The 22,388-nt window shown below is 41.3% G+C and overlaps 4 protein-coding genes across 7 annotated transcripts in view; 2 read left to right on the forward strand and 2 right to left on the reverse strand.

Moving 5' to 3' along the window:
- Positions 1-607: 607 nt before the first annotated feature.
- On the forward strand, positions 608-6,965 carry rpl39 (ribosomal protein L39). The gene is made up of 3 exons (XM_061834768.1): positions 608-740; positions 981-1,084; positions 6,774-6,965. Exons 1-3 carry the CDS (start codon positions 738-740, stop codon positions 6,820-6,822), a joined length of 156 nt encoding a protein of 51 aa, XP_061690752.1. The 5' UTR covers positions 608-737; the 3' UTR covers positions 6,823-6,965.
- A 42-nt stretch (positions 6,966-7,007) lies between these two features.
- Positions 7,008-8,352, reverse strand: sowahd (sosondowah ankyrin repeat domain family d). The gene has a single exon (XM_061834763.1). The coding sequence runs from the start codon at positions 8,101-8,103 to the stop codon at positions 7,297-7,299; it is 807 nt and encodes a 268-aa protein (XP_061690747.1). The 5' UTR covers positions 8,104-8,352; the 3' UTR covers positions 7,008-7,296.
- Positions 8,353-8,498: 146 nt separating this feature from the next.
- On the reverse strand, positions 8,499-11,311 carry pttg1 (PTTG1 regulator of sister chromatid separation, securin). The gene is made up of 6 exons (XM_061834764.1): positions 11,183-11,311; positions 10,945-11,001; positions 10,726-10,865; positions 9,100-9,181; positions 8,852-9,016; positions 8,499-8,713 (listed from the first exon to the last, which is right to left on the reverse strand). Exons 2-6 carry the CDS (start codon positions 10,994-10,996, stop codon positions 8,631-8,633), a joined length of 522 nt encoding a protein of 173 aa, XP_061690748.1. The 5' UTR covers positions 10,997-11,001; positions 11,183-11,311; the 3' UTR covers positions 8,499-8,630.
- Positions 11,312-11,438: 127 nt separating this feature from the next.
- septin6 (septin 6) overlaps positions 11,439-22,388 on the forward strand; it is a 29,383-nt gene continuing 18,433 nt past the window's right edge. For all 4 annotated transcript variants that reach the window (XM_061834760.1, XM_061834762.1, XM_061834761.1 and 1 more), the window contains exons 1-6: positions 11,439-11,646; positions 11,722-11,847; positions 11,935-12,072; positions 16,475-16,589; positions 19,081-19,276; positions 21,067-21,253. In XM_061834760.1, coding sequence (XP_061690744.1) covers positions 12,043-12,072; positions 16,475-16,589; positions 19,081-19,276; positions 21,067-21,253 — 528 coding nt within the window. In that variant the 5' untranslated portion in view covers positions 11,439-11,646; positions 11,722-11,847; positions 11,935-12,042. The remainder of the gene's footprint in view (positions 11,647-11,721; positions 11,848-11,934; positions 12,073-16,474; positions 16,590-19,080; positions 19,277-21,066; positions 21,254-22,388) is intronic.

Raw genomic sequence — 22,388 nt, forward strand, 5'->3', positions numbered from 1 at the left:
AAAAACATGCATTGATTGGAAATTCTAAATTGCCCATGTGTGATTGTGAGTGCGACTGGTTGTTTATTTCTCTGCCCTGCGATTGGCTGGCAACCGGTTCAGAGTGTACTGTGTGTCCTACTTGACAATAGCTGGGATAGACTCCAGCACTCTTATGACCCTCGTGGGCATAAGCGACTCAGAAGATGGCTGGATGGCTTTCACACATTCACACCTATGGAAATCTAAAACCTAAACCTAACTAGTTCCACATTACTCAACTCATTTAAGCTTTCAGACTTTGAAATATTCATATAATCCCCTGTTTGCCACCCCCACACCACAATTCTAACACAAAATCAAAAATTTCCTTCAAATTCCAAACAAATTTAAACTCATACAGGACATCCTGGGAACTATTTTTCACCTAAAAAGCACAATTATTCCACATTTTACATGGTAAAATTTCCACATTACTGCAGATATTTTACACATTTACATACAAAAATTGATCATGTACGAATACTGTAATAAGTTTCCAATAAGCAATAATTACCAGTAAAAAAAAATTCCAAAAGATTTCTAGAGGTTCAAATTGGCTGAAAATAATTCTGTAGTACCAAATATAGGCCTGGTAGTGTCGCTGTCAAAAAAGAGGCACGGCTTGTTGGCTGGGTACCTTCTTGACTAAAATCGTCGAGGTGACACAACGCTTCCTCTTCTATCGCTGTCGTAAGGCTGAAAGGACTCTGGTTGAAATGGTACCTAGAAAAATCATCCAACATCCGTCCACATATACTTTCTATTCGTTTATGTACCCGCAGAACATTTATATAAAATATCGGTAGTGCCGTACATGTCTATATTGCTTCTAAAATGTAAAGTGCATACATTTATTTGGCGCTGCGAACTTTGTAGCTAGCTCTCATAAGATTTAGCATGTGGCCCGGTATCAGTATTGTGTTTACTTAGTGATTTCTTTTTGTCTTGTCATTATTTAGTCGTCCCACAAAACCTTCAGGATCAAGCGCTTCTTGGCCAAAAAGCAGAAGCAAAACAGGCCTATTCCTCAGTGGACCAGAATGAAGACTGGCAATAAGATCAGGTGAGTGTAGTGCGTTTGTTTGTGTCGCCTCGCTGCAAAATGAACGCTTTTAAAGACGTTCTTTTACAACATGCACATCATAATTTTACTAAAAGGAATGGTTTAGTCTTTGTAGTAACGTAATAGCTAAATTAGTGTTAATTAAAAGCTAGACACGATAAGTAATACACTATCCTCCACTGGTAGTTCCCAATTAACTGAATGAAGCTGTTTTATTTTTTTTCCCCTTGCTGGCCTTTGAATTCCACACACTTTTTTTTATATGGTGCCCTAATTTCAACATTGTCTCGGGCTAAAGGCAACTTCTTGTCACAATTAACCCGTTCATGGGCAGGGTGGCAATTTTTTGCCTTAAGTCTCCTCACAGTCTCCAACGAACTGCTTTTCACACACATTGCAATATTAGTGCTTTTTTTTTTTAGTCTTAAATCAGCGATGGGTAGTCATTGCTCAAGGACTTTTTATTTTTAAATGGTTTGATGGGCCAGCTCATTTCTTGATGTGGAAAACAAACTTAAAATAGTTACATTTTATGTAGTAAGTAGGTAGATAAAAAGAAAACTTAACCTTAAAATTGTCACACTGCTTCTTTTTTGTATTTACAATATATGGAGTTGAATTCGTAAATTTAGCAAGTTGTGGAAAAATTGCTAAATTAATTTATTTCTCAAATTGCAATTCACCAATAAATAAAATTTGTTGGATGTATCCTTCAGAAATACATGAACAAAGTATTGAATGAGAGAATAAAAATAATGAAATATAATAGAAAGTGCCTAATATTAAAGAGAAGACTGCAAAATGAATGGAACATCCATTTTCTTAGCCGCTGGAGCCCATCCCACCTGTCAACGGGCAGGAGCCGGGGTACACCCTGAACTGGTTGCCAGCCAATCACAGGGCACATAGAGACAAGCAGCCGGACTCACAATCACGGCTAGGGGCAGTTTAGAGTGTCCAATTAATTTTGCATGTTTTTGGAATGTGGGAGGAAACCGGAGTGCTCGGAGGAAACCCACGCAGGCATGAGGAGAACACGTAAACTCCAAAACAGGCGGGGCCGGGATTGAACCCGGGACCTCAGAACTCTGAGGCCATTGCTTTACCAGCTGCTCCACCATGAATGGAACAATAATAATAAAAAATAATATTAATAATCCTCAATGGGTTGGGATTAAACTACTGTGGTTAGCCCACCCCTGCATGTGTATATTAATGGTGTCCTGTGATGACTGTCTAGCATTGCTTGGGTATGAAGCTTGGAATTACTTCATTCTGATATTACAATATGACTGAATATTCACCGATTTGTGGACAATTGTTGTTTTAAGATCTGACAAATGTTACGGCCGTAACCCTTTTATGATGAAACATTTATTTGAGATGACACGCTGTGGCGACCCCTCAAGGGACAAGCCGAAAGAAACTTACTATTCATGAATATCAAGTCATTTGGGTTAGTTCCACACACATTGGCTTTTACTACATAAAAGTCAAAGGCGTTCATATCGCATCAGTTTTCATCAGTTACTCAAATGCAATTGACCCCTCCGTACAGGGCACTTGACCACGCCTCCTGAAGTGACGTCACGCCACGTGCGCTAACGTAAGACAAACAGTAAAAATGGCAAATACAATACATTCTGAACTGAGACAGACTCCATGCTTCTGATTTCATTCAATCATTTACACGTAGCAATGTTATGCTAGCGGAGAATGTCTCATTCATTTATACGAGACGTGTATTAAAAATCAAATTTAGGGCATATCTTCGTGCAAACAGTCTGGTGAACTTTCGGCCGCGAGCCAGCAAAAAATCGATACGTTTGTGCAGTCCGATCATCGCTAAATATCGCTCAACAAAGAATATGTGTGTCAATCGTTCACACGTAGCAATGTTATGCTAGCGGAGAACGTCTCATTCATTTATACGAGACGTGTATTAAAAATCAAATTTAGGGCATATCTTCGTGCAAACACAGTCTGGTTAAGCTTCGGCCACGAGCCAGCAAGAAATCAATATGTTTGTGCAGTCCGATCATCGCTAAATATCGCTCAACAAAGAATAAGTGTGTCAATTGTTCACACGCAGCAGTGTTATGCCAGCGAAGAACTTCGAATTAATTTATTCGAGACATGTATTGAAAATCAAATATAGGGCATACCTTCGTGCAAACATATGTGTTCCGGTTGATATTAGATGGATTTAGTAGATGATGCGGTCTTCCACAAAGTTTGACCCATCAAAGGCATTTTTCGTACTGGGTCTTCGGTTTTGGAAAGGGTACGAATCGAACTCCACCAACTAGCCTTTCAGGATACCTGTCGTCACTATTACAAAGTCAGTGACTACACCTCTTAGCCAACAGAAGCTATACTGGACCATCCAGCCAGCGTTGTCTGAGATTTGAGTCTGAGATTATGCAGATCTCTGGCCTCTGATTGGTCACTGATGCGTATTGCGCAACATCCACAGAGGGGTCAATTGTTAGATTGACCAGTGACGGAATTGTTGACAAAACTGCATGGGGCATTGACACCTTGCATCATGGTGAGTTGCACGCTCAAGTAAAGCAGGTCTGCAATTGCTGCACTTGATCACTGTGAAGTGCTGCCATTAATCCTGCTGAGATTATTTTCCAGCCCCTGAGCTCGTCATGCTCTTCCTCAGTGTGAGGATGAAGAGGACGCTCTGTTGCTGAAACACTGTTAGCTAGGTCATTATTGTTGTATGAGAGCTGCCAAGCTATAAAAATTCACTCAGAACAATTTGTCAGAATTTCCGTGTTGCCAACATTTTTTCAAGAGCATTACCACATAATGGCTGGAATATTTTTTTTTTATATCAACCATGTAACAGTGGACACAGTTGTAGCTAGAATCAAAATACCAGAATGAGATTTTGGTGTGCCATTTTCAAATATATTTCTATGGATTAATTCGCTTTTGCTAATGTATTTTTTTAACCCTTGTTGCACCACATCAATTAATCTCAAATGTCAAAATTGGAACTCAGCACTCCATGGTTTCTATTTAGTGCCATGTGCTTGCTATTTGAGTGGCGGTGAGATGAAGCCCCATGAAGTTATTCATACTTTCAGTCAACTGTACATACCGACACCTCATTAGGAATAATAATCTCTGGCCCCATCAAGCGGTCAAAATGTACTAGTCTAGTTCCCGCCTACTAAGTAAATGATAGGATCGCAGTGAATCAGTATTGGAAATAGGAATGTCACTTGTTGTAGTGCTTGAAATAAAGAGAAATAAAACCCCAGGGGCAGCACGGTAGTTCAGCAGGAAAGCGTTGGCCTCACAGTTCTGAGTTCCTGGGTTCAATCCCTGACCCCCCTGTATGGAGTTTGCACGTTCGCCCTTGCCTGCATGGGTTTTCTCCGGGCACTCCGGTTTCCTCCCACATCCCGAAAACATGCAACATTAATTGGACATTAAATTGTCCCTAGGTGTTATTGTGAGTGTGGCTGTTTGTCTCTATGTGCCCTGCGATTGGCTAGCAATCAGTTTGAGGTGTACCCCAACTCCTGCCCATTGATAGCTGGGATTGGCTCCAGCACTCCCTGCTACCCTTGTGAGGATAAGCGGCTAAGAAAATGGATGGGTGGATAAAACCCCAGGCTGGCTGCTTGAAAAGTACATCTTGGGATGAAGAAGTCTGGGCACCCCTTATCTAAGCGATCAATGATTTACAATCCCTTAAAACATGATGTTTGAGGGTTGGCAGCTGGAAAGGTGGGGGGGGCGCGTAATAAAAGTATGCAGATAGCAGCTGTTCAATCGGGACGCAATATTGTCAAGATCGTAGACTTCTCCCCATATCTGGCACAGTCGCTGTTAAAGCCCAAGTGTCATCCCTAAAATATTCTAAAATAGATATTGTAATGAAAAATACATATAACATTATTCACTTCAATGTCCATACGAAAAAATAAACGTGAGCAGAGAGCGCGTCATCCATGCGCAATGTTGCAGAAGTGTCATTCTGCGATATCCAAGTGGTCGCCACATTGGCTGCATCCTCTGTAAGTGACGTCACCCAGACATTCGCCAATGAAAACATGCAGTGCACCCTAACTATGGGAGACGAACACGTCCCTTCTGAAACAAGGTCTTTTCGAAAATGAGAACACCACACAACCGAGTGAAGTTACCGGGGCTATATTACACTATAGTTTCGAGCCCTCAGGGCAATATTACACTATTGTTTCGAGCCATGTTCAGATGATATGCGATCACAGCCAAACCGCATCCCCGTCCGATCCACTTCCGCGGCCGAGATGAGCCATCGCAGCTCATCGCCGGCCGGTGTGGCTTATGACAGAGCCGAGCCGTACTGCTTTAGGGGGGGTGTTCATAGACGCCGCAGCATGATGAACAACACAGTCACCCGGGGCGCTTTACTGCGCGCACCTGGCTGAGTAACAGATTCTCGGCTGGGTTCTTCAGAGCCGCCCCCGTCCGCAAAGCCCGACGCGCAGCTTTCGCAGAAGCTGTGGCCGCCGAATGCGGCGCCTCAGGGCTGATTTTTGGCACCGTGGTGGCATATAATGGAGCTGAGGCGTGCTGCTTTTAGAGGGTTGTTCACAGCCACAGCAATACGCGATGAACACTTTCGAGCCGGGGCGCATTACTGCGCGAACAAGGCTGAGTGAGGCATTGTTGGCTGGGTTCTTCAGATTCGCCGCCGTACGACGCGCACATCGACATATTTCGTACGTGGATCTTTTGTTACGTTATGAGAGACCGATTACGTGGTCTGCCCCAAACTATTATTTTTTTTAGTAGCTGAATACACACCGACCTGTGATTTGGAACCCACGAGGCGCTTGTCCTCTGCACCTGTGCAATCCATTTTTCACAACGATCAGGGTCTCTTTCAAACTTATGGAGGGTAATTCCATTCTCCCGAGTGTTCAAGCAATGTCCAGCAATGCAATGAGCCAGCATTTTGGCTAACACAAAGGAATGTGTTCTGTGGGTTTTTCCATTAATATTATACTAAAATTCATCCATTTCATGACACTTGACCTTTAAGGCTGTAACAAGTCATTGTAATTTCTGTAACAAAATACAATCTGTGACATATGACAACTCTGTAGAAAGTTTTACTTCTATTTAACTGATTGCACTGAAAATTGCCATTTCCTGTGCCATGTGCAAGCAAAAACCTCATTTAAAGGGATATTGACTAGGGGTGATGCTGGATCAAATGCTTTTATAGTTGCATTGTTCATTTGAATTAAAAAAAATTGCATGCATCCTGACCTTTGCAGCATTGTGGCTTGGACAGAATGTGTGTGTGTGTGAGAATGTTGATGCACTGTCACAGCGGGCTTTTATTCCTCGATTGAGCCAGGGAGTGTGTCCGGTCCATAAAAACACACACAGGCTCCTTATTCTGTTAAGTGAGAGTTTGTGGTGAAATATTAGCTCTACAATAAGTGACCAATAATATAGTGGTGGGTTATTGTAATTTTTGTGTATTCTGTTGCTGATAATGCTGGAATTAACTTTTCCCCAATAGCCGTCATTAAACAGTAATCCATTGTTGTAGAATGTGGTGAAATGTGTTAATTGGAAACAGGAACTCTTTAAAACCACATTTGTCTTCATATTAGTTGGAGTCTGAGAAGAAAGTGCTCATTAATCTTTGTTCTGCTTCGCTCTACAGGTACAACTCCAAGAGGAGACACTGGAGGAGGACAAAGCTGGGCCTGTAAACGTTAAACAGAATCCATACTCCTTTCCATCAAAGACCTCCAGCTGCCAGCAGGGAGATGCTCCATGCTGGATGGAGCCACAGCTGTTTTGTACACTCTGGTTCTACATTTGTTTGAAAATTAAAGATCTGCAATCAAACATACTTGGTGTACATTGTCAAAGTTTGATTTATTGAGCACAAAATGGCACTTCAATTATAGCGGGAGCAAAAACTGATTGACTTCAAATGTTTAATTGGGAACCAAACAGCAAAATGAGAAAAGCAGTCTCTGGTTTTCACCCTCAATCTGCCCAGAACTGCAGATGTTTGTTTATAGCTGACATTTGCTGGTTTCAGTCAAATATAACTGCAGTACCCAAGATGGAAAAATAAGCTACACTTACTGCTACACAAATATTGCTAGGAAGAAGCAGAGATCCAAAAAGCACTTTGAAGGTAATGATTCCACAAGAAGATGTAGTGAGTGAAAATGTTAGTGTTTAATGGTGCGGAATGAGAAGAACCTTGTCAGGGAGCCGAACCTCCTACTGCCCCCCCTCCTCTTAAACCAGTCCACCTCGTCCGCCACACCCTCCGCTTCCTCGCCCGGCGTCACAGTCACATCGCCGCTGCTGTTGTTACAGTTCTTGTTGGCGTTGCGGTCCCCTCTGCTGGCGTGCTCGTCATCCCACGTCCCCAGCAGCTCCTTCATCTCGCGGGGGGCGTCCGGCCGCAGGTACTGCCAGGGCCGCCTGCCGCCGTAGTCCATGACGTCCACGTCAGCGCCGAACGCACCCACAAGGAGCTTGACCACCGCGTAGTGGCCGTGCATGCTGGCCACGTGTAGCGGGGTGAGGCCACCGCTCCCCCGCACGTCCACGCACACCGGCCGCCCTCCGGCTCTCTCGGCCCGGTGCAGCAGCTTAAGCAGCGTCTCGTCTTGGCCTCTCTTGGCTAGCCAGTGGAGCACCGAGTAGCCGCTGATGAAGTCCCTCCTGGTGAGAAGCAGCGGCTCCTCGGACACAAACTCGAGCAGTGCGTCGCAGTTGCCCTCCGCGGCTGACAGCATCCACGCGTGCTCCATGGGGTACAGAGCCAACGCCAACCGACTTTGCGGGAACTCTTTGCAATTCTTCTGCTGGGCAGGTGTGTCTGCGTCGTCTTGACGCATCTGCAGCAGCCGCGACCTCCGCTGCGGGGCAGCTGGCACGGCATACCGGGAGGGTCGATTCACAACGGGGTATTGTCTGGACCCTTGCTCCCTGTGGGCATCCTGACCAGACGGCCTACTGCCGTCCATGGTGTTGCAGTTCCGCTTATTCGGAGAATTGAAATGTCAAAACTTGAATGCGTTCCCTTCCCGGTTACAACATAGCCTCCCAGAGTGTAATTCAAATGTAGATATTTAAACAGTCTCCGTTTTGTCCAACCCGAGCTCAAAAGCAGTCGTTGTATTCCTATTGATCGTTGACGCGACTTACCTGTTAGGATTCATAATTGGTCGCTAACTCACGTTTGAAAGACTCATCGGCGCTAGTCAATGTAAAACATTTAAAGAAAATGTGCAATTTAAGGTACTAGTTATCGAGGCGCAGACTTTTCTTTCACTTCCCCAGAGGAACTGAGCCAAAGTTCACGGTAATCTCAAAGCGCGAATGCATCACGTGATCATTGATTGCAACACCAGGAAGTACATAGTTTTTCCAAAGACGTTTATGCAACTGCTTTAAAAAGTGACACACAATGTAGATAAATAAAAACAAATGCTTAATACTGTAAAACAAATTCTAAAAGGTCACAGTACGAGCAGAAAGCTGACTAAACACTTTAGTCAGTGTCGGGCTCTGGGGGTAACTCAATGGTCAGCTCATCAATTGTTTGGAGGAATGTGTCATACTCTGATGAACCATCTGAAAGAGGGGAGAAGAAAAAAAAAAAAAAAAAAAAGTGCGTCAAAGCCACTTTGCATCAAAATGGCTCCCGAGCACACAACAGGAGACGTTTTATCAATAATGGGTGCAGTACACCCATGGGATGAGTGTTTTTACCAAAGCGTTGTGGCATTCTCTCAGGGGACATGCTTGGGAGCGGAGGCAGGTAAGGATGCGGGTCGTCTTTGGATGGAGGAAGAAGCCCTTGTGGGAAAGCCAGACCAGCCAGAGCAAGACTGCCGAGAGGAACTATATCCTCTGGAATGCTGTATTTCTGAAACTCTGAAATGGGGCGGGAAAGAAAAACTTTACAATAAAAGTAAGCTGTTTATCATCTCTACCACAGTCTTTAAAAAGACACTAACCCAATGGATCATAGGGAATGAGTTTTTCAATCGGTGGATAGTCTTCTGCTTTTTTCTGAGGTGCATGCTTGACTTTGGCTTCCTATGGGGTACAGGGGAAGGGGGGGAAAAAAAAAAAAAAAAAAAAAAAAAGCTAAAATCAACTCAGTTGCAAACTTTCAGTGAAAATTAAAAATTGAATGTTAACACTTACTGGGAAACTACCATTCTGGCGGAAAATATTATTTCAGCACAATCCTGACTAAAAACCAGATTTCATCCAAGTAGTTCTACCTTGACTAAGGCAAAAGACAATCTGCTGTTTTATTGTGTGCTGATGCCCCCCCCAACACTTCAAATTCCAATCTTCCATGTCATGAGATCATTTCATACAATTGTCTTTAGGTCTGAGGTACAAAGGGTCCTGGAATCATGTGAATGCGTTTTCCCCACAACGCTTTCAAATACACAGCTGCTTGTGTGAAGTGGTACAATTTTTCCAATTAAAAAAAAAAAAAAAAAATTAGCCACAATTTTTAAGTGTTCCCCTATGGCTAGGTTTCCAATTACACCATCTTGCATGTCATAGAGAGAGAGAACACGAGTTTTTTGTCCTACTGTTAATTTATCAGATTGGTCTAATGATGTCATTGGAAACCTATTCATTGATACGTCATAGGGCTGGGCATGACAATTAACCCCCCCCCCCAAAAAAAAAAAGTCATTAGTAGAAACGTTTTGGTTTTCACGCTCTGCACTGATATGAGCCATTTTGTCTGTTTGGAAATAAAACAGGCAGACGTTTGCATGTATGGGTAAACGTTGAAAGCCGTTCCGACAAAGCTTAGTATAGTTCAAATATAATTTCTAGCAGAGAAATAATTTCACACAATACAAGTAAAAAGAGTGGACAGTCAAAGGTCCATTTGCAAAGCTGTTGTGAGCAAGCTGGTGAGTCTAAGACACAAAGCTCTGCCAGAAGAATGTCACTGTTTAAATCAAAAGCAAAATAAACAGATTAGCACAACACAAACCATAAAGAAAAATAATGAGTATAGGGTAAAAGATAGCAGTTCCAACAGGCTGTAAAGTCACAGGCACCTCTGAAATTGAACTCTGTTTCTTTCGCCATCATCCTGTCTGCACAAGATAAGACAATTGGGGGGGGGGGGGGGGGATTAAGGTACTAATAGAACATTTTTCCTCCAGTGGAGCATATTAGCAATATAGGACTTGTTTTTGTTTAAAGATGATCTAACCATTACACTCTTTGCCTTGGCATCTCCCCATCCAGCAGTTGAGAGATGAGTGCTGGTCCTAAAATTTAAGTGCAGTCAGAACAAAGAGGTTTCAATCTCGTTCATTCCTTTTGTAAGTGTGTACTAGCAAAGTTAAAAATCGTAAGACTACAGCATCCTGGCACCTAAATGCTGATCATGGATACATCAGTCTTGTTCCTCTTTGATTCAAAGTCAAAGCTCAACTGTGAATATGTGGCTGCGCCTTGAATTTTTCCCAGTAAAAGTTCACGATTTAGAATTTTTCCAAAATTTCCTCTATTTTAATTCACATGGAACGTTACAAGAAACCTTCCACCACTTTGGAACCCTAACTAAAACGATGAGACATTACGTTTACACCACTAACCTGAAGCTTCTCAGTAGTCTTCTCCTGCCTATTGGCAAGAGGGGTGTTCAAAAACTGCGTGTTGAGAGTCCCGAAAGCCTTTCGACCAGGAGGACGGAGAGGAGTTTTCATGGATTTCAGTGGCGTCTTCAATGATAGCTCTGAGTAGACGACATGAAAGTGTGAAAGTCCCCAGAACAAGCCACGACAAAATACAAATTTAACACAGACATTTCCTACCTGGTTTGAAAGAAACGTTTTGGTTTTCACGCTCTGCACTGATATGAGCCATTTCGTCTGTTTGGAAATAAAACAGGCAGACGTTTGCATGTATGGGTAAACGTTGAAAGCCGTTCCGACAAAGCTTACTACAGTAGCGCGATTTTAGATGCTCAGACATGTCACAAAACACGAAGGCGAGGTCATAAAATACGGAAAAAAAAGAAAAAAAAAATCAAGGTATTAACGGTGGCATTACCGTCGCCTTATTCCAGCTCGTTCAGTCTCAGCCTCGCAAGGGCAAAGATGTTTTGGTATGAACCGGAAACGTGGCCGCGGCTCATTTTAAATTCGCTGCTCTCAATGCCATTGGTCGATATTATGTAACCCGGATGTGACTGGGCATGAACCTAAATTTACACTTCCGTCTTATTTTACTCACGTTTTCTTTTTCTACACAAATTCAATATACATTTTATCTTAAATAAATTCAAACTGTGCTATGTAACTGAAGTCTTGATTTTAAGACAAGCTAACCGTAACTTAATTAAATTTATTAACACATGAAATACCCCATTATGTTAATTTAGTATCCATGTTACCCCAACGTGCGTTACTGATGTTACGAACGTGAACATATTTACGTAACATCCATTGTGTGCAAGGGACGTAGGTAGACACAAAATGAGTGTATTAATTAGCGAGAAGAAATAATGTTTAAATGTTAGTATAATATTGGCCATCACGCTATCTTCTGCTCAAAGTAATACAAAGTATTTATTTTTTTCATTCACTCAGGTTCACAGCGCGTCCGTGTGGACGAATCCATTACTCACCTCGTAGGGGATGTACGTGTATAGTGTTTGGTCAGAAGGGTCGTTTATGGTGAATTAAAAATCCATACTGGATATATCATGGAATAATGTAAGGCTTATTTGACTAGTGAAATAGAGTTTGGTACAATATAGGATGGGGAAAGTGAAATAAGGTTTGTTAAATGCCTTTTCGCAGTGGTATATCCCGAAGAAGAGGGTGAGCTGTCGGTGTAAACTCAGCTCTTCAGCTTCCCCCGCTCTGTCGCTCAACTCGGAGGGTTTGTTCGGCTAACGGCTGTCACCAATGGCGTCCACGGAGATAGCGAGGCAAGCGGTGAGTAGCCCATTTTAATTATCCCGCATTATTATTTAATACTGTTAACCCTAGCTATTCAAAACCCGTCCACAATTGGAAGTGTTGTATGGACTGGGTGTGCTGGTCAGCCTCCTCCCCCCGTTGTGGGTCTCCTCATTTTATTTTAAATTGTCGTTTTGAGATTATGCTAATCTGGAATTGTCAATTCAAAACTCAGCGAGGCTTCGTTATCAGTACCGATAATGTTATTTTTCCACCGTTTTGTATCTTCTGCGCGTATTGTTTGATACTATTGTTTTCCAAAATGGAAAAGTGCCTCGTAAAATGTTAATTTTACCAAATGAAAGGCTGCGGAAAAGAGGGCTATTGTAAAGAGGCTTTTCATTTTATTCCCCCCCACCCCCATTTCACCACTGCTACGATGCTCATTTCCGTTATGTTATCTCATACAAGTCAATTCTACTTTCAGTCGGGCGTTGTCATGAGTGTGTAACCGGAAAAAAACAGTTTTGCTTGGTATTTAACCCTGCAATTGAAAAAAGGTCTGGTTTCTAATGTCACTGCACATATTTTACTGTGGTGTCTTAAAAAAAAAAAAGAAGAAACAGACAATGTGCCCAGAATAGCACGTTTTTTTCTGAGTTTGACATCCCATTTTGCAGCTGGTTGGTGTGTGGAACTTGGCTGTGGGTGTCGTGAAAGGCAGGAAGGGTTTTAGGAATGTTGCATTTCCAAGCAGGGGCGTATTTAGTCATTTGGGGGCCCAAGATAAAACCCAGTCATGGGGCCCTAAAAATCCATGTACTGCAATAATTTTGGATATTAATTGTCATAATTTATTGATAAGTGTGAATTTGAGATGATTGTCCATTTCCCTGTGTTAAATTAAGTGCTGTACTTCAAAAAAATTCTGAACACTTTTATTGCAATTGATAAGAACATCAACATTTGTAACACGTCTTTATGATGAAAAGCGCTACTCGTGTCATTCTACCTGTTATCTCTACAACACGTTCTTTGGCTGAGATTGACATTAGTACTACTGCAACTGGCAAGAGCGTCTGTCTCTTCCTCGTGTTAAAATCCGTGTCACTGGGAAAAAAGGTTACATGCCTGTGATAGTAAATCTTAAATGACATTTTTATGACACGGTTGGGTGGGGGTGGGGGTCTGGAAATATTGGTGTCCCAGGCAGTTGCCTATGTTTGCCTAATGGTAACTCTGCCACTGGTTCCAACTAAGATACTTTAAATGCTGTTTGTCCAATGTAATGTAATTTTTATTGCGGAGTACAGCAGCTGTTCATGCCCAAATCTCACCCCTCTTAAATCCATAGGTCTCAACCTTTTTAGGGGATCCCTGATCCATCATTAATTTTTGATCAACCCTGAAGACTCCTTGAACCTTGCAAATTAGTGTGTTTTCCCCACACTATTTTTGTGCTGATTTCTGACGAAAAAAATATTAAGAATTGATTGATTTATGCCAACTGAAACACTAGTGGGCCCATAATTCGAAAAGAATACAGATCATGTTAACTTTTTATTTACAGCTTCATGCGATAACTTTGACACTATATATAAATGTGGGCAAGGTTTCCTATTAAATCACAATGAATTACACTTGTGAAACGTGGTATTAGTGGGGGGAAAAAAAGACATGTTAATTTTTTATCCACACAGATCCCTTGCTTCCCGTGACCCTTATGAGGATACACGGCTCAGATAATGGTTGGATGGATGGATCCCTTGCAGTTACCGTAATTTCTGGACTATAAGACGCACCCGATTATAAGCCTCACCCAGTACATTTTTTAAGGAAAAAGAGTTTTCAAAGTTTTAATAATCTACCTTAGCTTTTTTTTTTCCAAAACAGTGCCTGTGACATGGCAGTAACAAAGCAGCAATACGGTAGTAATACAACACTAACAGGGCTGAGTAAAAAATATAACGGTAATAGTCACTGATACGCGGCAGTAACACAGGAGAAACATGCTAGCGCAGCGTTAAGAGGGCTGGTTTAAAAAAAAAAAAATCATACCGATAAAAGTCACTGAGACGCGGCAGTAACATAGCAGCAACACAGTTCAGGCCACCTGCTTTTATTACCTCTGAAAGCTTTTTTCATCTTTTTCCATTCCTCCAGTTCTTCCCGCTGCCGTTTCCAGCGTCTCACCATCGATTCATTTGCCAAGTTTACGTGCAGCAGTTCTGTTTCCTTCTTTATCGGCCAGCTTTTAACTTGAAAGCTGCATCATATGCACTTCTTGCATTTTCCATGATGAGGATCTGTTTATGCTAATTTTAATCATGCATAAAATGCAAAGTTACATTAAACTTGCATCTTCCTCAACACAGAAACTGTCTTCCACCTGTCTCATTTTTACCTTTTCTGCTCAAGTGCCGTTAGAAAAAAATGCATAAAAGAGTCACATCATTGTATTAGCCGCAGGGTTGAAAGCATGTAACAAAAGTCGCGGCTTACATTCGGGAAATTATGGTATATCACAGACAAGTGGGGGTCCAAGAATCTCACATTGAGAAACACTGCTCTAAATAATTGTGTTTTTGAAAACGATTGAACTCCTACCGTCGAAATGTTTCTGCTGTCATAACTTTGACCATATTTCCAAGTAAGGACACATATCAGATGCTTGCGTGGCCTTGTAATCTAAATATATTTTTTAATGTTGATTGCAGCATTGTAGGGTGCAGGAAAAGGCATTTTAACCACCGCTACCATCCACACACACCCACACATGGTTCAGTGGTGATTTTTACACTTTGTCCAGAGAGATGCTGCATGCGATGTAATAGAATGCTGGCGCTGCCTTGTTTAACAGCACTGGCCTCACAATCAAAATTACATTCATTTACCACAATATTAGTCATACTTGGAAAATCAAAGGCTGGTTGTACACTTCAAGTCCAAGTGCCCAAATCCGATTTAATGCATATATGAGATATTGTGTCACCATCAGGAAGTGACAGTTACAGTGTTCCCTCATTTAACATGGGGATTGTTTTCCAAAAAATACCCGCGAAATCCATCTAGTAGAAGTTAATTTTTTTTTTTCATACTGCCCCATGACCCGATCCGGAAAAGTGGGAGAAGATGGATGGATGAATATATTTTTTTCATTTACAAGATGTTCTTTATTATTTTTTTTTTAATACAGTGCATGTTTTTTTTTTTAATAACGGGTTAGATGTTTTTTTTTTTTTCATTTACAGTACAGTATGTTTCTCATTTACACTGGCATTTTTTCCGGTTCTTATAACAGTATACCCTTGCTCATTTGTGCTTCACCGTCTGCGGTCCTGCATAATTGTGAATTTTGAATTTTTTTTTCATAATTTACTGTATTTTCATGACCGTTAGGCACACTTAAAAGGCTTCAATTTTCTCTAAATTGGATGGGACACCTTATAATGCGGTGTGCCTTCTGTGTGCACTGAGTTCCAAAATCTGTAAATGTTCTTGTGTGCACGGTCCAATGAAGTACATACAATCGAACACACTGGTTACGTTGTTAGCATTCATGCTAGCATATGTTTTAGCGTGCATGCAACCTACTCTATGATGGCGCTCACGTGCTTATGAGGATTAATAGGACTTTTGTTTTTGTAAGCAGAAGAACTAACTTACATTCCCCCTCACAATGACAGGTGTGGGCAAGTCATTAGTTAACATGTCATGCAAAATCAGTGTCATTTCAACAATAAAATTATGACACTAACAATGTAGATAGTATTTAAAGTGCGTGTTTTGTGAATTAGTGGGAGAATATGTATGTCAAAGACCTGAATCTCACCGACATGCCTTCCAATGAGAAAGCAGAGTCTGGGGTCTCTGAGGCAGGCTCTCCTATCTCTGGGGTTGATATCACCGAGGTGGTTAAAAACCCCCTCAGGGCCAAGGCCCCAGGGGTGGATGAGATTCGCTCGGAGTTCCTGAAGGCTGTGGATGTTGTGGGGCTGTCCTAGTTCACACGACTCTGCAACATCACATGGACATCAGGGACAGTGCCTTTGGATTGGCAGACTCTGGTGGTGGTCCCCTTTTGTTTAAGAAAGGGGACTGGAGGTTGTGTTCCAATTACAGAGGGATCACAGAGGGATCACACTCCTCAGCCTCCCTGGTAAGGTTTATTCAGGGGTGCTGGAAACCAGGGTCCATCGAGAAATCACATCTCAGATTTAGGAGGAGCAGTGTGGTTTTTGTCCTGGCCATGGAACAGTTGACCAGCTCTACACCCTCAGCCGGGTCCTCGAGGGTACAAGAGAGACCAGGAAACAGGAAGTCAGCAGTGTAAATGTGTAACAGATACTAACAACTATTAATCAAGAGTGAAAGAAAGGATGGTCATTCCTGTAGGACAGTGTTCACTCAACCCTTTTTGTTTTTTTCTTGTGTTTAGGGAGAAGGTGCCCGTGCTGTACCACTTGCCGGTCATGTTGGCTTTGACAGCATGCCTGACCAGCTGGTCAACAAATCTGTCAATCATGGATTTTGCTTCAACATCCTCTGTGTCGGTATGTACGTCATATGGTACGACAGATAAAATAAAAAAAAAAAAAAGCATAATGACTGCTATTTGAATAATGTGGGTTTATTTTTATGTGCTTGTTGCCATTTTAACTAACACTTTTTGTGTGGAAATGTGTAAAAACAGACAGCAGCGCTCCACAAACATTTTGAGTAATACTCCAAGTTTCTCATAAGGTCAAGTTCTTTTAAAGGTCCCGCTGCTTTTGATCAACATTATCAACTGTCTGTGGCGAGCCAGTCAATCAAAGTGGGCGTTTTTGTCAATTACGCACACGAGTTCCTGTAGTCATCACTAAGCACTTACACTGTAAATCTGTTTTTGTTTAACTTGCTTAATAACAGTAGTACAAACACATTATAGTTGTCTTTTTTTGGCATCTTTGCTTTGGCTATTTATTTGCTGCAAACGAGGTAGTTATTTGTTTAGCTATCCAGTTTTTTTTTTGTGTCAATCACAGCAAATTGGATGGCTCAGAAACTATGCATTTCCTCATATGGGTCACGGGTACGAGAGCCTATGCCAGTTGACTTCGAGCAAGAGGCGGGGTACACTGTGGACTGGTCATCACCATTCAATCTCCGGGAACAAAGCCAAACAAGCATTCACTTTCTCATTTACACAATTTTAAGTCTACAAATCCAATTGCAATGAAGTTCGGACATTGTGTTTAACATAACAGACTTCAACCTATATTTAGATGTATACACTTTAAAGACAAGATACTGAATGTTCAAACTGATAAACTTGATTGTTTTTAGCAAACAGTCATTAACTTATAACTTTATGGCTCCAACACATTCCAGAAAAGCTGGGACAGGGTCATGTTTACCACTGTTACATCACCTTTTCTTTTAACAACATTCCACTTATGGATTTAGTACCAAACTATATTTGCTGACATTGGTTTTCTGAAGTGTTCCTGAACCTATGTTGTGATATACTTTACACATTTTCTGTTTTTGATGCAGTGGCGCCTGAGGGGTCGGAGGTCATGGGCAGTCAATGGTGGTTTTCAGCCTTGCTGCTTACTTGCAGTGATTTCTCCAGATTCTCTGAACATGTTGACGATAATATAGACAATCCCTAAATTCTTTGCAATTGTATGTTGAGGAACATTGTCCTTAAATTGACTAATTTCTCATGCACATTTTCACAAGGAGGTGAACCTCGCCCCATCTTTGCTTATGAATGACTGAGCAATTCAGGGAAGCTCCTTTTATACCCAATGATGGCACCCACGTGTTCCCAGCTAGCCTGTTCATTTGTGGGATGTTCCAAACAGGTGTTTGATGAGCATTCATCAACTTTCTCAGTCTTTTTTTTGTCACGTGTCCCAGCTTTTTTTGGTGCAGCCTCGACCTACTTAGGCCTTGTACACTACTTACTGTCTTTATTTTTGGTAATTTCGATGGGACTTTTAAGTACTGTAAATGTTGGACGCACACACACACACACACACACACACACACACACACACACACACACACACACACACACACACACAATTATAGTCAATACTGTATACTTATCAGTTTTTAATCAACTCTTAGGCCTACTAGACTTTATTATTCGTAAGTCTGGTGGGACTTTTAAGTGCTGTTAATGTTACATTTAAAAGGCTGTAGATCTTTGTTGATTTTAGGATATTTTGTTGTAACTAACTCTAATGCCCATTACAGTATTTATTAGTTTATTATAGTGGGACGTGAAGTGCAAAATTATGGTAAGCAGATAAAAGTGATGATCTAGCATTGCAAAAGAAGAGGCCAAAATTTTAATCCCCCCCCCCGAAATAATAATCATTTTGGGCAGTTTCATCCATTTTACAGTTTGATTATACTTGGAAAAATGTCTTCCTAGTGTGGCATGACCTTGCAGATTATCTTTAAGAAAAAATATCAGTATATACTGTAAATATAAAAATGATTTAGGATTCAGAGAAGTAACCTAAAAATGAATTTTGGGAAAATGGCGAGATATCCTATAAAAGTGGGCCAACATGGATGGTGGGTCAGGCTGTGAAGAATTAAAAATAGACTGTGCTCACTAAATGAGTCATCTGACTGCCTCCGAGATAAATGAACGTCACCGTACATTAGCAAACAAGCAGCTCGCGATCTCTGTACTGGTCCTTGCATTTACATTTACTGTACATTTTGTTTGCCTCTTCAATATTACTTTTGAAAAAATAATTTGTGATTAACTTTCCTCACATAGAAACTTTCACTCAAGCAGACCCTGGGTGTGTCATTCAGTTGAAAAAAGGAAGTGTGCCACATCTTTGTAAACATCCTCCATTGCATTTAAATGTATACGCTTTATTTTACCTGTATGATTGAAAAATACAAAATACCTACCTAGGGGAGATCATAAACCCCTTTTGATACTGCTTGTTAAAGATGTGTGTAACTTTGTGAAGAAAAGCTGCAGATAATACCCACGCCTTCATACATTTTCATCATCCTATTGTCCAGGCGAGACGGGCCTAGGCAAGTCCACCCTGATGGACACGCTGTTCAACACAAAGTTCGAGGGCGAGCCCACCCAGCACAACCAGCCTGGGGTGACGCTAAAGTCCAACACCTATGAACTACAGGAGAGCAATGTGCGCCTCAAACTTACTGTCGTCAACACGGTGGGCTTCGGAGACCAGATAAACAAAGAAGACAGGTGCGTTTCATATGGATGTAATCGAACAGGACTGGGTCTTGTGAGAAACGCCACTGGGTATCGTGCCTGAGCATTGCAGCAGATGCCAAAAATCTGTGAATAATTGACACCTCCCAAAAACAATGTTTAACTAATACATGGTATTCAGTTGTAAAGTTTTCACCTAAAACAAACCACCATCATATGAAACTGATCAATAGTATCAGATAGACGTGTCCCCAGCCTATCTTTGAGATCAGAAATCTGTCCATTATTATCCCCCCTGCCAAAAACAAACAAACAAACAAACAAACAAGGATATGATCGGGGTAGATCTCTCATACAAGCAGTCCATTCTTGCTCCGTTCCAGCACTTCTATCCAGCAGTGCCTGGATGCCGTGAACACAAGAAATGATTGTTGAAGTGCAAACTTGGTAGGAATCAGAATCAGCTTTATTGGCCAAGTGTGTAAAAACACACAAGCTTTTTGTCTCCAGAGTAAGAGTGAATGTTGTTTGCTTTAAGATGATTATTGAGACTCCATTCAAAGTTAACTGTACAATTAAAAAAAGAATGACACCAATTATATGTTCAATTACATTACAGATTTAGATTCTTAGTTTTTATTCACAAAAATTGCTAGCTCAAAGCTAAACACCATTGAGGAGCTAACAAAAATTAGTACCAACTTTGCGGCACATAGCTCTCAAAATAATAGTGGTATACAAACACTGTATAAACAAAAAAACAGGCAATATTGCAGACATACGTCAAACTGTGGAAAATTAGTTGTTATAGTATTTGATTGTGACTTCTACTGTCATTGCTAGTGTACTGTATATCTCATTCCATGCACCTCACTGCCCCTCAGAGGTAAAGATGTACACCAGTTACTTTATGTAACCCATTGGTTAATTATAAATAGTTATTTCATTTTCCTCTCCCCTCTAGAAACTTGGTTCTGTTCGAATGATCGACTGATTCTCCGTAAGCATCAATTATAATCCAGTACTAAGAAACCACAACGGCAACATAAACACGCCACTGTGACAAACTAAAACTGTTCCGGCATAAAAGGGATACAAATCCTCTATTCTGCTTGACCTATGCTAGCCTAGATAACACACTAGCACCAACTAACATGACATCACACCTCGACAAGCGATTATGCATGCCTAAGGCCTCTTTATACTCACGTGCTCGGGTGGTCGACAACGCCCGAATTGCATCATGTGACCTACGCATTGCCCCGGGCAGCACCTCTGCGTAGCTTGCTGTGCACATGTCAAAAAAAAGTTGCTGTGCAGAGAACGCGGCGGCAATCATCTCTTGCGATTGGTCTGTTTTTGGCACATACCATCCACTCCGCTGCCTTCTTGATCGATTGATTTGCAGTCTAATTAGACGTATCATTTGGTCATTTAGCTTCATTTTTTCAAGTAGACACTGTTCTATGGTCACTCCTGTTGTTGCTTTATTCCTTGCTTCTGAAAGGGAACTCAAATCGGCTATGGAAATTACCCAAAAATGCAGAGGAATCTCCACATTGTGGCGTCCTCGCCAACACCAGCTGTAGCGACACCTCTAGTGAAGAGGAACTGCAGCACATTTTCAAAACTGTGCATGGGTTGCGCTCAAGTATAACAGTAAACTACGTAAGGGATAGCCACAGTGACGTCAGCATTGTTGCCACACGCACAAGTACAAAGAGGCCTTCACACTTTTACACAAATGGTCTAAATTCAAACTCATTTGTGGAGGTTCACTGTAGGCTGTGCATCTATAAACTGTCCTCCCTTTATACCGCCAGTTACAAGTCCATTGTGGAGTTCATCGACACCCAATTCGAAGCATATCTCCAAGAGGAGTTGAAGATCAAGCGCACGCTACACAGCTACCATGATACGCGCATCCATGCTTGCCTCTACTTCATTGCCCCCACTGGACACTCGCTCAAATCTCTGGACCTGGTGACCATGAAAAAGCTCGACAGCAAGGTAAATATCTTGGTCACCTCAATGCTTGTTTAGACGTAGAATATGGTTCATTGATGTGATGTGTATTCCCATTCATCCTAATTCCATTTCACTTAGTGTGAAGTGAAGTGACGATAGATGCTATTATTGGCCTCCTATGTAAGAAGCGTAATGGCATTGCAGTTGCAGAATCAATAGAAAGCAGTAGAAATTTAAATTCCCTCCAATTGTTTGTGAAGGATGCAAAAAATGAATTAAGAACGTTACCATTGGTACGGTCTCAGCATCACTGAAAATCGGCTGTAATGTTAGTGTGGCTCCATGTGTTGTATGCTTTTTTTTGTCTTCAAATTTGTTGCACTGTATGACAGAAATATGAGCAAAAAAAGTGGGTGCAGAATGGCTGCCTTGCGAAGAAGTCCTGCAATTAGCTATGTTCAGTGTTGCAGGTCACATTTAAATGTACCTGGAAGTCTAAAGAGTACAATCCCCTACCTTAACTTGGTCTTCTTTCGGCTTGTTAAAGGTCAAGTGTCATCCCTACAAACATTCTAAAATAGATATTGAAATGAAAAATACATATAACATTATTCACTTTGATGTCTACACAAAAAAATAAATATGAGTGGAGGGCGTGCCCTAGAAAATTTTAAAACCACTGCGTTAACTAAGAAGCATGTTTTTGGAATGTGTGATGAAACAGGGGTACCCCATTTAAAAAAACAAACAAACATAAACAGTCAAGCACAGGGATGACATGCAAACTCCAAATGGGAAGACCCTTTACATTGAATCCCCAACCTCAGAACTGTCAGACAAATGTTCTAACCACACTCATTCATTATGCCTCCATTTTACACAACATAATCTTCAATATAATAGTGGAGTGATATCCTGTACACTGTAGGAGTTACTTTCCAAATATTAAAATACACATTTAATAATGTAACTAATTGAATAAAAATATTGTCTGAAGCCTTAACATAACTGTTTCACACAAATATATTTAACCACACTTTTAAACCCATTGTAAAGGTATTTCAGCACAAAAAAATGTTAAACAGAAAAGTGGAGGAGGACCCTGTTAAATGAACCGTGACATAGCAGGGGAATATTGTACACTGGACCCTTGTATACCTGAGGTTTGGCACCTGCA

Source organism: Syngnathoides biaculeatus, chromosome 11 (assembly GCF_019802595.1).
Source record: "Syngnathoides biaculeatus isolate LvHL_M chromosome 11, ASM1980259v1, whole genome shotgun sequence".
NCBI classification, from domain to species: Eukaryota; Metazoa; Chordata; class Actinopteri; order Syngnathiformes; family Syngnathidae; genus Syngnathoides; species Syngnathoides biaculeatus.

Excerpts from the sequence above, each read along its gene's own strand:
- rpl39 (XM_061834768.1), top strand. Across the intron at positions 1,085-6,773 it reads AAGACTGGCAATAAGATCAG|GTACAACTCCAAGAGGAGAC; the intron begins GTGAGTGTAGTG and ends TTCGCTCTACAG.
- sowahd (XM_061834763.1), bottom strand. The coding sequence starts at position 8,103 with ATGGACGGCAGTAGGCCGTCTGGTCAGGATGCCCACAGGGAGCAAGGG.
- pttg1 (XM_061834764.1), bottom strand. The coding sequence starts at position 10,996 with ATGGCTCATATCAGTGCAGAGCGTGAAAACCAAAACGTTTCTTTCAAA. Across the intron at positions 9,017-9,099 it reads CATTCCCTATGATCCATTGG|AGTTTCAGAAATACAGCATT; the intron begins GTTAGTGTCTTT and ends GCCCCATTTCAG. Across the intron at positions 8,714-8,851 it reads GAGAATGCCACAACGCTTTG|ATGGTTCATCAGAGTATGAC; the intron begins GTAAAAACACTC and ends CCCCTCTTTCAG.